The 15,241-nt window shown below is 41.3% G+C and overlaps 1 protein-coding gene across 3 annotated transcripts in view; it reads right to left on the reverse strand.

Moving 5' to 3' along the window:
* GLS2 (glutaminase 2) overlaps positions 1-15,241 on the reverse strand; it is a 46,662-nt gene that overhangs the window by 22,372 nt on the left and 9,049 nt on the right. The window contains exons 2-5 of one of the 3 annotated variants that reach the window (XM_075265588.1): positions 13,235-13,331; positions 9,633-9,754; positions 7,775-7,904; positions 869-948 (exon numbers count right to left, since the gene is read on the reverse strand). In XM_075265588.1, coding sequence (XP_075121689.1) covers positions 869-948; positions 7,775-7,904; positions 9,633-9,754; positions 13,235-13,331 — 429 coding nt within the window. Of the gene's footprint in view, positions 1-868; positions 949-3,436; positions 3,564-5,348; positions 5,738-7,774; positions 7,905-9,632; positions 9,755-13,234; positions 13,332-15,241 lie in introns of those variants that run through there. The other 2 variants (XM_075265590.1, XM_075265589.1) reach the window with 2 other exon arrangements.

Consider the following 15,241-nt stretch of genomic DNA (forward strand, 5'->3'; position numbering starts at 1 on the left):
AACATGCCATAGACCAGGGAAATAGCATGTGACGGAGATACGGAGGAGAGACAGATGGTCAAATGGTAACAGAGCCTTATGTAGGTTGTGTGATTGCTTAATGGAGGTGTAGAAGTGGGTCAGTTGAGTATATTGCCAATGGGAGGCGGCAGTGATGGTTGAAGGAGGGAGCAGGTCAGAAAGAGGAAGGAGAGAGAATGTTGAAAGTGCCTGATGGAAGCGGAGTGGCAGTGAGCCTGGGGTGTGAGAAAGGAAGGCAGAGCGTAGGGCTGCGGGGAAGTCTGGGTTGCCCGAGATAGGAGTCATAGGGCCATCATTCTTAAATAAACGTCGAACAGTGCTATAAAGTCGACAGACCCTAAGCACATGTCGTGAAACATACAGTAAGAATTGAGTAGCGCTCTGTTCATCATTTTTATGAAAGTGGGCAATATTCAAGGCAGGCAAGGGTGGGTACACCTTTGCCCAACAAATTTACTGTAACTCAAACCAAAAAACGGGCACAATTTATATAGGAAATCTGCACTGGTTCTTGACTTGTGTACAGTATATTTCCATTATGGAGCATGGGAACACATCTGAATTATTAAAAGCCTAGAGCAGGAGGAGCTGAGAATACAGACATAGTCACTGATAGGACCGCCTCCTTGACTATTGCTATTCTACCTCTAGTGTGCAATTTACCCTACGCTCAGATAATTCTCATTTGAGATCTTGAGTTCTACAATATTTTTGTAATCTGATTCAAATTGTGACTTAAGGGCCTATATAAGTATCTGTAATAAGAAATTATTCATATAGCTCCAACTCACATATTACTTTTGTATAGTGTGATATTAATAATAATATTAAATAGTTGGCCTCTTACCTCTGTCCATCCACTGTGCAGAGAGACACACCCCAGTGGTCAGGGCTCATTTTGGCAAGTTGTGGAATATAGTTTGCAACCTAAATAAAAGCCAGAATTAGAAAAGAAAAGTTAAAGAACATTTAATAGCAATAGCTGACTGCTGTGCGGAAGCTTCAGTTATAGAAGCATAGGTGCACATGAATGCAACATTTTTTAAGGTAAACCCCACCCTTTCCATTCTGACCACACCTACAAAATCAACCATGAGCGTACCCAGGCAATCCTCTGTCTGCTATCTCTCTGCCTCCAGGGTCAGTTCTCCTCTTTCACCTCCCTTCTCCAAAGAATGCTATTGCATGCAACTTAAAGGAATTCTGGTCCAAAATGCCCCCCCCCCCACCACCACCACCAATAACAGTAAATTGTAGGGGTCATTAATATCAGTAGAAACATATGTTTGTGGCCAAAACCCAATAAACCAATGAGGAGACAATCATCTTTCTATGGATATACAAGTCTGCCCGTAAGTGCATCGGGGGTAGGGACTGGCTTGTCAGATTTGCTATAGACAGTTAAAAATTCTCTGCTTAATGTCTTTCTTTTTAGCGAGAATTGACATTTTTAGCCTCTATGAGGATCACAGTTATCTGTAGACAAACCTGGGAATCAGGCCCCGCCCCTGGTGCACTTGCAGACTGATTTGTATATCCATAAAAAGGTGTTGATCTCTGCATTGCTTCATCTGTTTATGGCCACAAGGGTATGTTTTTTGTTGCCATTAAAAAGACCCCTACATGGCACTATTATAGGTTTAGGGGGACTGTTGGAGATGACAAATTCCCTTTAAAGAGGACCTTTCACCACCCCAAGCCTGTGCATCTTTCTACACCATGTTATAGGCGCTGCTGCACAGACTCTGGGGCACTTTGAATTTTGTCTCTAGCTCCCCTCGTTGCGAAGTTCTGAGCCCCGTTATTTCTGCCGCCCTGTATGTTAATTAAACCTTTCACTGTCAGAAGGGCATTTCTGACAGTGAAGGAAGCAGCGACGTCATTCTCGTCAGTATGACACTGTCCAATTAGCAGAGAGCAGAGTCAGAGCAGCTTCAGCAGCGTGATCTCGCGACTTCTTTCTTTACGGGACTGAGAAGAAGAGCCGGAGGAGCGATGTCACTACAGTGACACCCTACAGTGACATCGCCCCTCTGGCTCTTCTTCTCAGTTCCATGAAGAGAGAAGTCGCGAGATCACGCTGCTGAAGCTGCTCTTGCACTGTCCAACTAGCAGTGGACAGTGCTGTTCCCTTTCACTGTCAGAAACACCCTTCTGACAGTGAAGGGCTTCATTAACATAAAGGGCGCCAGAAATAACGGGGCTCAGAACTCCGCAACAAGGGGGGCTAGAGACAAAATTTAAAGTGCCCCAGAGTTTGTGCAGCACATATAACATGGTGCAGAATGTTGCACAGCCTTGGGGTGGTGAAATGTCTTCTTTAAAGCTGAATAGACTTTGTATGAGCAGGAAATGAGTAAAGCAGGCAATTCTTCAATAAAGTTTATTATTAATGCAACTAATTTATGCAATACAAAATAACCATTTACATTGTAGCACTTACTACAGAGTGTTTTATATTAAGATACTACCTATTACCTATACAATGGTGCCATTTTATGGTTATTCCACCCCTTAAAGGTTTTATGTGCCTTTAAAAAAAATGATAGCCTATCCTATGCTGATCTGCACACTTGCCATGCTTTTAGAAGTTTTGGGTACTTCAGTGGTGTCCCATAGACTTTAACAGGACGCAGCACCCATAATCTCTGCTATGGCGCGTGAGCAGCACATTGCCCAACATGTTAAAGGGATTCTAGCATTGGCTCTAGGGACTTTTAACTAATCATATATTTGCATAGCCTTTAGAAAAGTTATTCTAGACATACCTTGCATTCATTAATCCTCTCAGCCGTTTTTGAATTAGCCTGCTTTTATTGGCATGCTAATAATCCACTACGGAGCACCAGAAGTCTCTGAAGTCTTTGTGATGCTCCATGAGCACTGCTTGTGTGATATGTGTAAACAAGGGAAAGGAGAGAGCAAGGAAGGCTGATGAGTCATCATCATCATCGTCATCAGCCTTTGCTGCTCTAACCTCCCCCTGTTTACACATATCACACAAGGAGTTCTCAGGGAGCATCACAGAGACTTCAGGGACTTCTGGTGCTCCATGGTAGCTAATTAGCATATCAATAAAAGCGGGCTAATTTTTAAAAATGGCTGTGAGGATTAATTAATAAAAGGTATGTCTGGAATAGCCTTTCTAAAGGATATACAAATATATGCTTAGTTAAAAATCACTAAAGCCAATGATAGAATCCCTTTAACAATGCTGGAAACTGCATGCCCCTGGTAACTACTGATCTGTGGGGACCTGACTGCTGGACCCCTGCCAATTTTAAATTGATAGCCTATCTTTAGGCTAGGTCATCAGTTTTTAAGAGGCGGATAACCCCTTTAAAGCTGTGCTATAGGAATGCTTTTACAATAGCAAAGACAACGCTTTTGTCTTCTCTCTTTCTCTTGCTCTCACTTTTTCGCTCTCCTGTGCCATTATCTACGGTCAGAGACCAGCAGAAGTAAAAGTGATCTATTATTCATGTCATGTTCCAGGATAGGTTTGCAGTGCTCCACAAGCTTGATAGAAACCGAGAAGCTTATTTGTTATGGTATTGGAAAATCAGGAGCCATGTAAGAGGCCTATAGAGGAATACAAATAAAAACACACAAACATTGCCAAAGAGCACGTTCTTGGTCTGTATTTTGTCAATTTCTCTTTTTGCGTTACCTAATCTAATTACAGTAAAAGAGATCCTCACTGTAGTGATACAATGTCATGTAAGCCAATACACTTCATATCACTTTACCTCTTACTATATTGGTTTACATCCCATAGAAAGAACTGGGATTCTGCAAAGTATCACTTTCTTTACACAAAAGGAGGAATTTATTAAAGACTGGTGCTCTTTACTCCAGTCTTTGTGAATTCCCTGACTGGCATTACCTGCACCTGCCTCTAAATAATGTAGGAGTACTCCTGAAACCGGCATGGATTTGCAGTATGAGTTATAATAAACTTCTCAGTAGAGAAACGGTAGGGTTAATGTGGCCTAGTTGTCCTGTACTTGTCGCCTACCAGAGTGCTGGTCTTGTAAAGGTCATGCCATATCATCCATTTCCAGCAAAGCTATCTACACAGTAACTCTACTTTACATCCACGCATTAGACTTTTAGGTTTAGTGTGGGGGTGTTCACACTTGCACGCCTGTGCGCTATGTGTCATTCCATCTGGTATCCATCCTATTCCCTGGGAAAACTGGACAGGAGACGACTTCCCTGCGGTCAGTTTTAAAACCCATTCATTTGAATAAGTTTTTAAAGCAAACCGCCGGTGTCCATATGCAGCCTCTCTGCGGGGAAACTATTTTTTTTGTCCGGATACAAAGTCGGACATGTAGGACTTTGTGTCCGGCCAAAAAAACCCAGTTTCTCTGCGGAGAGGCTGCATATGGACACCGGTGGTTTGCTTTTAAAACCTATTCAAATTAATGGGTTTTAAAACTGACCGCTGGGAAGTGGACCCCTATCTAGTTTCTCTGGGGAATAGGACAAAGACCTGGCGGGTGGACATGGGCGCAAGTGTGAACTCTCACTTACTGGATACGTTTTCATTAAAAATATTGGCCTATGATATGGCAGCGTCCTGCCCAGAGAAGTATTTGCTATCCCTAAGGCTCTGTATGCATTGCAGTAAGTCTGCCATCAGCTATATATGTCAGGTGGAGGCTTGTGATGCCATGCATTGCACACGGTTTAATATATATGTAGTAAAAGCTTCCGGCATTTACTTTGACATTCCTATAGGCCTGCATTCACTAGACAGAGGTCAGAAGAGTGTCCTCTGTCTGGCTGGTGTCCATCAACATACCATTTTTTATTGTATAAGATAGTACAGCAGAGCGCGCTTTCTCATACACAGGGAAAACACAAAAAAGCACATTTTACAATATACAATTTTATTTTTTTTTACAATGTTACACTATAGAATGGTGCTCTATAATATTGGTCATAAGCCTTCATTGAAAATATGTCATGGGCAAATATACCGAATGCAGGGAGGAACACAATGTATACAGAGCCTCAGATTATTAAAGTGTACATGACACAGTTTGTAGAAATCGGTAGTAGAGTGTGTGTACATAAGAAGTATCACTATTGCCGGCCATTATATAACTTTTATTTAGCAGTGCTATCTCTAATTTCCAGATGTCTCAGAGAGGCGGGTGTGGACTAGCTGCAATATTATCTGCCATATACTGCAAACAGAAAGCAGAGGAGAATCTGCTTATCTAACTCTCTCACACTCAGAAACATCAGTATGGTCATGTAGCACATTATAGAGAAGTACTGACCTGGATTCATTGGAATAAAGATACAAAGCTTACTGTTATCTGCAGCAGTCTCTGTGTCTTTGTCTCTCTTGCCTCTCTCACTCCTGCTTACTCCTCCCCCTGATACCCTCCATTGACTTCTGTTGTGAGCTGTAACATGACACAATTTTCCATTCATCTTGCTCTCGCAAGAAATAATTCAGCCAAGATTTCAGTGAAAGTCACTTTAGGGTGGGGTAGGTGAATGTATTTTCTCTTTTATCTCATTACATAGTGTCTTGCATTCATTTGCACTATTGGGTTTACTGATGCATGCTGTGTGATAGAGCATTAATACATGAGGATTGTGTATCACACAGGATTGTTGTTCACGTGTAGGAGAAGAATGTAATCTTATCAGCTGACAACCATGTTTGGCACCATATAATCAACAAGCAAATATGTTCTCATTTTAATTGTAGGAAGAATCAATAAATTCCTTTAATAATTTCCTTTTGACCATTTAATTAGAAAAATAAGTAATATGCACTGTGATATTCATTCAAATATTCTCCATATTAGATCTAGAATTATACATAGATATATGCAAGTTTTTTTGTTTCTAAGAAGTTCTAATGTTTAAAGGAAGTCTATCACCAAAAAACGTAATATCAAACCAGCCATAGTGCATTGTAGGGAACGTTAGGCTAAGCACCAACATACCTTTGGGTAGGCACGATTTCCTTGAAAAGCGTTTTATAGTCTCTGCAAAGTGGATGGGATATAAGTAGATATGAGCGAACACTGTTTGGATCAGCCGATCCGAACAGCACGCTCCCATAGAAATTAATGGAAGCACCCGTGACGCTGACTTTGCTGGCGGCCGGCTGGCGTCACAGGTGCTTCCATTCATTTCTATGGGAGCGTGCTGTTCGGATCGGCTGATCCAAACAGTGTTCGCTCATCTCTAGATATAAGCTAATCCCATCCACACATTGCAGAAAAATATTCACAGAGGACATTTTCTCTATAGGTATAATTGGAGCAGCAAGTCTGCTGAGGAGAACTCTCTGTGAAAAGCACTGCAGGAAAACCCAAGATGTGTTTCACTCCGTTTTTTTCCCCTCAGCGCTTTTTGGGACCTTAGCCTTAATATATGTATGTAGGGTGCAAGTGCAATGGGTGTGCTATAAACTCAGGTTTTCATACCTTAAAGGGGCTCTATCATTGGGAAAAGTCATTTTTAGATAAGCACATCCTTCCATAGCCTATAGAAAGTCTATTTCACACCTACCTTTTGTATGTAAATTGCCTCAGTAGATTTGGAATAAGTCCGTTATTATTCATATGTTAATCAGCTTCGACCGTGCACCGGAAGTGTCTGTGATCACAGTCTGCTCTATGTGTATGTACAGCAGAGATGAGTCATCAGCACAGCAGCCTCTGCTATACATACACATAGAGCAGACAGTGCACAGAGACACTTCCGCTGCATGGTGGAAGCTCATTAGCATATAAATAAAAACTGACTTATTCAAAATCTACTGAGGCAATTTACAAACAAACAAAAGGTATGTGTGAAATAGCCTTTCTAAAGGCTATGCAAGGATGTGCTTATCTAAAAATTACTTTTCCCAATGATAGAGCCCCTTTAATACAAAGTCCTTGGAAACTTTGGCATGCCCCCATTTGCACTTTAGCTTATTTTTTTATGTCTAAAAACAACTTTTCAAGTTAATATTGAATCCATTGGACTAAAAGGTATGATGGTGGTCATAATTTTCCCTGTGGCTGATTTGATTTCTGGTGACAGAGTCCGTTTAAGGCCCCTTGCAGACGATTGTGCATGGATCAGTGGGCTATCTGGGTTTTTCCATTCAGTTATGTGGGCCTACACACACGACTGTGAATTACATGGTCCCGTGTGTAGGTCTACAGTCCAGGCCACAAAACTCAGGACAGGTACTTTTCCTATCCAGCTTATGCGGCTCCTATTCATTAAATGAAGGGGGCTGCAGAAGCTCGGCCTCTGCACGGACAGCACGCTGGTGACATCATCATGGCTGGCAGCTAGCACATGGTCATGTGCAATCGGCCTAAGGGAGCCTGCACATGGAGTTACGCTCCGCTCATTCTGAACGTAAAATTTGTTCAGAACGAGCCCGTAAAAACCAGCTCCCATTGATTTCCATGGGTGCTGGCATACGTGTGCTGCCCATTGAAATCAATGGGAGGCTTTTTTCCCTATTGCTTTCAATGTGATACTCGTGTATGCCGGCACCCATAGAAATCAATGGGATCTGGTTTTTGCGCGCTCATTCTGAACAAGTTTTACGTTCAGAATGAGCGGAGCATAACCCCGTGTGCAGGCTTGCCAAGATTGTGAAAGTTAGTTATGAAAGGCTGTTAAAAGTAAGAACACACAACTTGCAGTTTTACAATTTCTATCTTTTATAGATTTTATTTTTGTTGCTTTTGTTGTTGGAATAATAAGTGCTCACCTCCCCTTCCTTTATATTTCTGGCATTGTCATACAGCTGGTTTATGTTTAATGTGAACTGCTCAAAGTCTGGAATAACAAACTTCTTACACACCACCTGAGTCAATAGAACAATGTTGCTCTGAACACACCTGTAGGAGTAATAGAGAGGAGAAATACTTTAGTCTTATATAACCATGTACTGGTAATTTATACATGGAACAAATTGGGGAGAAATGATCAAAAGCTGACCTGACGTCAAGGTACAAGTCCTTATGTGCTCTGCATCCTCTGTGCAGTATTGTCAAGCACCTGGAGGCACCTGAAACAGTTGATCTGTGCAGGGGTTGTTTGTCAGATCCCTACAGACCAGGCATTGATGACTTATACTGCGGATAGGTCGTCAGCATGAAAATTGCATCTGGGGCCAAATACTGGTCTTGTGTAACAAGAGGACTTCAGCCACTAAATTGTATAAATTTATACTAGACATACCGACTTTTATCTAGTATCAGCCAGTATCAGTGATAAATCTGATATACCTTTAGGCTGCCTAAATTTTAATTAAATCTTGCCCATTGTGCCTAGGGGAGAATACCTACATCATTCAATGTCCGATAGACTACGGTATGGCCCCAGAGTGCTGTGACTGCTGTGTTACAGCCCTGTAAATAGTATATGGCATGTGCACGAATCCTTATGAGAGCTCATAATCATTCAGCAGAGGGTGAGGCCCCATTTATAGCTATTGTCATTGTCACCTTGGAAGGGATGACATTCATGAGGTTGTCTCCTTCTGGGTCTAGTTCTCTACACCCTAGAAAAATCAGTTCTTTGAAATCCAAGGCCAGGCGGGCAACAGCTGCTGCAAGGGACGTAACGTAGTATTACATTGCAGACACTCATATGACTAAGAGCTGTTCTTACTGCTAAAGACCAAGACAAATGTTGATGTGTGAAGTATAGGCTGAGTTCACACTGAGTTTTTTGGTCAGGAATTTGGTCAAGAAACTGACTCAAATTCCTCCTCTAAAAACAACTCACCATAGGACTGTATGGTGAGGCGTTTTTTTTGGAGGAGGAAATTGAGTCAGTTCCCTGACCAAAAAACTCTGTGTTTTGAACTAATGTCATATTTTTTTGCACATATTTCTGCAAATTCATCAAAATCAAGCATGCAGAAATCCATCTGACAACATGGAAACAGCTACATTTAGATTATTTTCAACAATTATGTCTATGGAGAGTTTAAAGGGGTATTCTGGTTGCTTGTTTCAACACCAACAACTATTGTCCTTACATACCTATGAGCATTGCTCTCACTCCAATATCATGTTTATTCGGCTCCTCCTTCCTATTTTTCCTCCTTATTCCTCAGGCAGCAATCTTCTTTCCAAAGCAATTATCTTGGCACTGTCAGAGATCTCACATGACCTCTGCTAAGCGCCGTTGCCTACACTTCCCATGTTCCCCCGGAGCTTTGCTTATTCTATGTCTGCTTTCCCTAATTGGTAGGGAGCGGAGAGACTTATGATCTAATATCTCCTTCTCCATCTAATATCTCAGCATCCTCAGAAAGGCAAAGAGAACTTAATTGACTGTGCATGTGCGACCAAAATCACAAAATAGCCTACAAGCTGTATCCTGGGAGGGGGGACAATCCTCTGAGGACCATATAAAGAAGAAGACATTATAACAGAAGCTTGAAAAACTTTTACGTTACTTTTATATTTCGCTATTTTGAACTGACACCAACTTGGTATAACATAGGTCTCATAGCTTGCTCTTGAATTCCCTTTATACAATTTTTTTTTTAAGGGTAAGATAATATAATCTATGTAAGAATATTAGTTAATATTGCAATATTAGAAGAAGATTACTTTTGAAAGATTTCTAAGTCCATCGTTGCTCCTATCATTGACTCCTGTATTGTATTGTGCAACATGTCCATACAGTCCTTCAGTCGGGGGTCTGTTGCAAGCAGGCCATTCGCTTTCAATGTCTATAAAGAATAACATCAAGTCAGATATTTACATGAAGACTATACATCATGGTTTCAATATTCCTGTGCCATTCATATTTTGCAGCAAAGGATAAGTTTATGCCTCTTGTCATGAAACATTTTGTTATTTAATGGTAACTCAATGTGTGATTGGTCTTGATAGTTAATAGAGGTGAATAATAATCAAAAACTAATACATGGCTGTTGTCCTAGGCACCTAAGCTGACCATACTCAGGTCTGTTAGGCACCTAAGCTGATCATACTCAGGTCTGTTAGGCACCTAAGCTGATCATACTCAGGTCTGTTAGGCACCTAAGCTGATCATACTCAGGTCTGTTAGGCACCTAAGCTAATCATACTCAGGTCTGTTAGGCACCTAAGCTGATCATAGTCAGGTTTGTTAGACACCTAAGCTGATCATAGGTACCTAAGCTGAGCTGATCATACTCAGGCCTGTTAGTCTGGTATTGAACCTCATATCTCCTGTACTTTCTTAGGCATCTATCCCATTTGCAATTTTTTTTCATTGATGGACATCAAGGATTATGGTAGGGAAAAAAGCCCTATAGTCTGTGCTGTACCATTAGGCTTGTAGATGACAACATTTTAGATACATTTACCCTTTGATTTTGCTACTTAGTGAGCACTGATCTTTAGGAAGTCTATAAGCACAGTGCAGTGTTTGCTGTGGTTTGGGGTGCAGTTTTATGCAGTTCTATGAGCCCACACCTAAAGTGGATCCAATAAGCAAGAGAAGAATAAATATCCCCTATATATTTCCCATTCTTTTTTACTCCACTCCTGGTTTTGGCTGAAAAATTTGACTTCTAAAAACTGTACCAATATGCTACAAAAATTGCATAGTGTTGGCCAAATGTATTGGCACCCCTGCAATTCTGTCAGATAATACTCATTTTCTTCCAGAAAATGATTGCAATCACAAATTCTTTGGTATTATTATCGTCATTTAATTTGTCTTCAATGGAAAACCAAAAAAAGAATTGTCAAAAAGCCAAATTGGATATAATTCCACATCAAACATAAAAAAGGATGGACAAAAGTATTGGCACTGTTTGAAAACTCATGTGATGCTTCTCTAATTTGTGTAATTAACAGCACCTGTTACTTACCTGAGGCACCTAACAGGTGGTGGCAATAACTAAATCACACTTGCAGCCAGTTGAAATGGATTAAAGTTGACTCAACCTCTGTCATGTGTCCTTGTGTGTACCACATTGAGCATGGAGAAAAGAAAGAAGACCAAAGAACTGTCTGAGGACTTGAGAAACAAAATTGTGAGGAAGCATGAGCAATCTCAAGGCTACAAGTCCATCTCCAAAGACCTGAATGTTCCTGTGTCTACCGTGCGCAGTGTCATCAAGAAGTTTAAAGCCCATGGCACTGTGGCTAACCTCCCTAGATGTGGATGGAAAAGAAAAATTGACGAGAGATTTCAACGCCAGATTCTGCGGATGGTGGATAAAGAACCTCGACTAACATCCAAACAAGTACAACGGTGTCCACCCGTACTATCCGTCGGCGTCTGAATGAAAAGGGACTGTATGGTAGGATACCCAGGAAGACCCTGCTTCTTACCCAGAGACATACAAAAAACCAGGCTGGAGTTTGCCAAAACTTATCCGAGAAAGCCAAAAACGTTTTGGAAGAATGTTCTCTGGTCAGATGAGACAAAAGTAGAGCTTTTTGGAAAAAGGCATCGACATAAGAGTTTACAGGAAAAAAAAAAGAGGCCTTGAAAGAAAAGAACACGGTCCCTACAGTCAAACATGGCGGAGGTTCCCTGATGTTTTGGGGTTGCTTTGCTGCCTCTGTATTATCTGACAGAATTGCAGGAGTGCCAATACTTTTGGCCAACACTGTGATTCCAGCCGAAACAGCAATTCTAGTAATAAGAAGTAACTAATAATGACTAAATACTAAACCTCCCTGAGCCACAGTGCTGGAGTTTGCTGAAGCACTTCACATTAAACAGGAGGAGGCAGGAGTCCGTCGGCAGATCACTGATCTTTTTTGGAAATATGTCAGAATACATTTTTACAAGGTGAATGTTGTAATAGAGGCATCTGAACCTTTCCCATGAGTATTGTACCAGCAGTGATCTGGTACAATACTCATCTGTTTTTCTTGATACCACCTGTCACAGAGGCCACAGTTGGCATATCATATCAGAAACACTGACACATATATCACTTCCATGTAGAACACTTTAGGCAGTAGATGTAAGTGGCCATACCCAATTTATAAGTGATACTAAAGAGTAAGATATTACTAAACTTCTATCCAATGAATAAGGTTGTTATATAGTACTACATGATTCTTTATTCTATTTAGCTAAGTACATCCCTAGCAAAGAACTAACTCTAAGACTAAGGCCCCAAATTACAGAAACACGGCATTTTTTGTTGCAGATTTTGCTGCAGTTTTTTGAGCCAAACTCAGCATTGCTTGACCACCTCTGGCAGTGCCGCTGAGAATGAATGGGTCAGTACTGTGCATACTCGGCCTCTATTTGCGTGAAGGCATGGGACCTCCTGTTAATATCAACTAACAGCATTACATTTTCTTATGGGGGTACTCAACCATAAATATTACAGCTTGTCATAAATGTTTCATCGGTGAGGGCCAATATCACATGTGTCCCTTGTCTTGGAGTACATACATTACAACTGATAGAAGAGGACTGCAAATTTGGCCAAACATGGTTAGATAAAAAAAAAAAATAGCTGAATTTTTAAAAATCTATTTTAGCCTATAATAGTCCCTGTACAATGTTTCTGAATCTAGCTCTTTCCTTCACCCTCCTCTCAGCAGTAATATACACATCAGGTGACATGGGTCCATCTTTTTTAATGATTTGGGTGCTCTAATAGTAAGTACCCAAAATAATCAAACATCTATGGCATTCCCTATGGATAAAAGTGGAGTCTCCTGAATGTCCATTAGCAATTCTGCCCTATCCAAACATATTGGCAGAGGTCAGGATGGAATCTTATGAGACCTCACATTCAATAATCACCAATAATGGACATAATGGGTCAAAGCCCTCAGTGAACAAGTCTACAAGCACCATTCCTAAAAGGGTCTGCCAACAAAACCCAACATATCAACACAGCCCTGCAGGTATATAGGTTAGTGTAACCTCAATGTGTATTCTCTGTGTGAATCAATGTCTCGGTTGTCATGGTTTTGTTGTTTTTGTCAATATATAAATGAGTTCTTTGGAGCAGCTGAGATATGGCTATTGCTCCAAAGAGGTAAGCGGCAATGACAATGTTGCACCAAAGAGCTCATTTGTGCATTGGCCTATATATTCAGGTTAGGTTGATGTGCTGGTTTCTGGCGACAGACTCACTATACACTTGTTAAGAGTTTTGTAGGTCTATAAGAGGGTCACATCTTGCTTTTAGAAGCCTGCATGATCTTGGAGGTATGAGAATCTGTTTCTTGTCTTATCTTACATTGATAAACTTGTTTACGGGAAGATGGTCCTGTCCTTCAGAAATTGTGTAGAAGAGAAGGTCAGTCAGGCGATGTACCACATTGCTACTTGCAGATCTGAAATAAAAAAGACCAAAAAAACCAAACTTATTTGCTGATTTTACTATACACATCCACCAGCGCTCTTCTAGATCAAGGACATTGCACATCATAAAAATTGTCTGCATTTTATTATTCTAAAAACAATGTGTGTTATGTGAAATTGGAGGTTAACGTCTATTTTACACCAGGTCACAGGGTTCTTGTCCCATTGTATAGCAGTGTTACACAAAAACACATAAAATACACATATAAATATATAAACATAACAATATGACATCTCCAATAAAGCATACAAAAGCTAGAAATACTTACAGGCAATAAAGTCCTAAATCAACCTTTATTAAAGGGGTATTCCCACGTCGCATACTTACTCGTCTTCGTTTCTGTGAAATCTTCTGTCTTCCGGCTTTGTTGCGTCATTGGTGGGCGGGGTCACATATGCAAAGCCAAGCGGCGAGATGCCGCCGGCCCTACCTGCGCGCTCATAGCCCAGTCTAGCCTTCAAGGCTAGACTGGGCTATGAGCGCGCACGCAGGGCCGGCGGCATCTCGCCGCTTGGCTTTGCATATGTGACCGCGGAGAGGAATAACAGCATCGCTTCTGCCGCTGCTGGCTTCATGCAGGGCAGATGCATAGCGATGTTGCTAGCTTCACCTGTGCCGGCATCTAACTCCCCAGCATCCGCCTCTCTATTACAGCGGATGCCGGGGAGTGTTAAATGCCGGCACAGGTGAAGCCAGCAACAACGCTATGCTTCTGCCCTGAAGCCAGCAGCGGCAGAAGCGATGCTGTTAATTGCTCCCCCCTCCCCCCCCCCGGAATAGCAGCATCGCTTCTGCCGCTGCTGGCTTCATGCAGGGCAGAAGCATAGCGATGTTGCTGGCTTCACCTGTGCCGGCGTCTAACCCTGTATTGGCGGCCCCTTCCCCCCAAAGTGTAATCTAGCCCCTCCTCCCTCCCCGAGAGCAGGCTGATACATCACTTGACTCATGAGCAGCTAGGTCAGGGCTGTGGCCACAAAAAAATGAATAAAGTAATATAGTGGACAAACAAAGCAGTTTTGCTGAAGCAATGTATTTAGGAAAAGTCTTACATTCACATTAACAAGCAGTATAGATAGGATCCTTGTGATGGGACAACCCCTTTAAGAATTTTATGTCTATGGCTTTACAAACAGAAAATGTCACCTTATGCAAAATGTTATCTAACTGGAAATTGGCAAAAATGTTGTTGTTTCCGTTGTTATTCCAATATGCAGCAAAATCTTATAATAGGCTGTTTACATGAGACATTGTGTGCTCACAACAATGATCCTTGACTTTGTCTTTTATTTGCCCTGCACTTTATTGTTGTATTTATTACGGCCTTAGATCTATTTTACTATTTTATTTTGCAATAACTTACAACACAACAGAGACTTTACCTTGGATGTTGTACTCACTGTAAAAACATTTTTCTAGTTGGCAGGTGTACAGGATAGAGAGTCTACATCTAGGGGAGGGGGCAATATAACAGATGACGGAGAACAACCTGTTCACTGTAGATGTTCAGAGAGTACACATTAGTCATGAGAATTATGGATTGGTGACCTAAGGCCTCATGCCTTAACTATACTACTGCTATACACAAGCTGCAAGTGTGCAGGATGTAATATGGCAACAACAAAAGATTACGGGGCCATAGTGTATCTTACAATGGCTTCTTGGGCATTCAATATTGATGACGTATTGGTAGCTGAGCTGTAGTAATTGTGTACAGACATTACGTTGGGGTCATTGACTTCCCGGTCCATCCATTCTATGGCTGAAGTGTTGGCGACTCTCAGACTGTACAAGCAGGTTGGAGGAATAAATAATTTATAAAACTATTTTCTACATTGCTGACAAAGGCACATAGAAGTGTAGTGAAGTGTGACAGTGTGCACC

This window comes from Leptodactylus fuscus, chromosome 2 (assembly GCF_031893055.1).
Source record: "Leptodactylus fuscus isolate aLepFus1 chromosome 2, aLepFus1.hap2, whole genome shotgun sequence".
Classification (NCBI taxonomy): Eukaryota; Metazoa; Chordata; class Amphibia; order Anura; family Leptodactylidae; genus Leptodactylus; species Leptodactylus fuscus.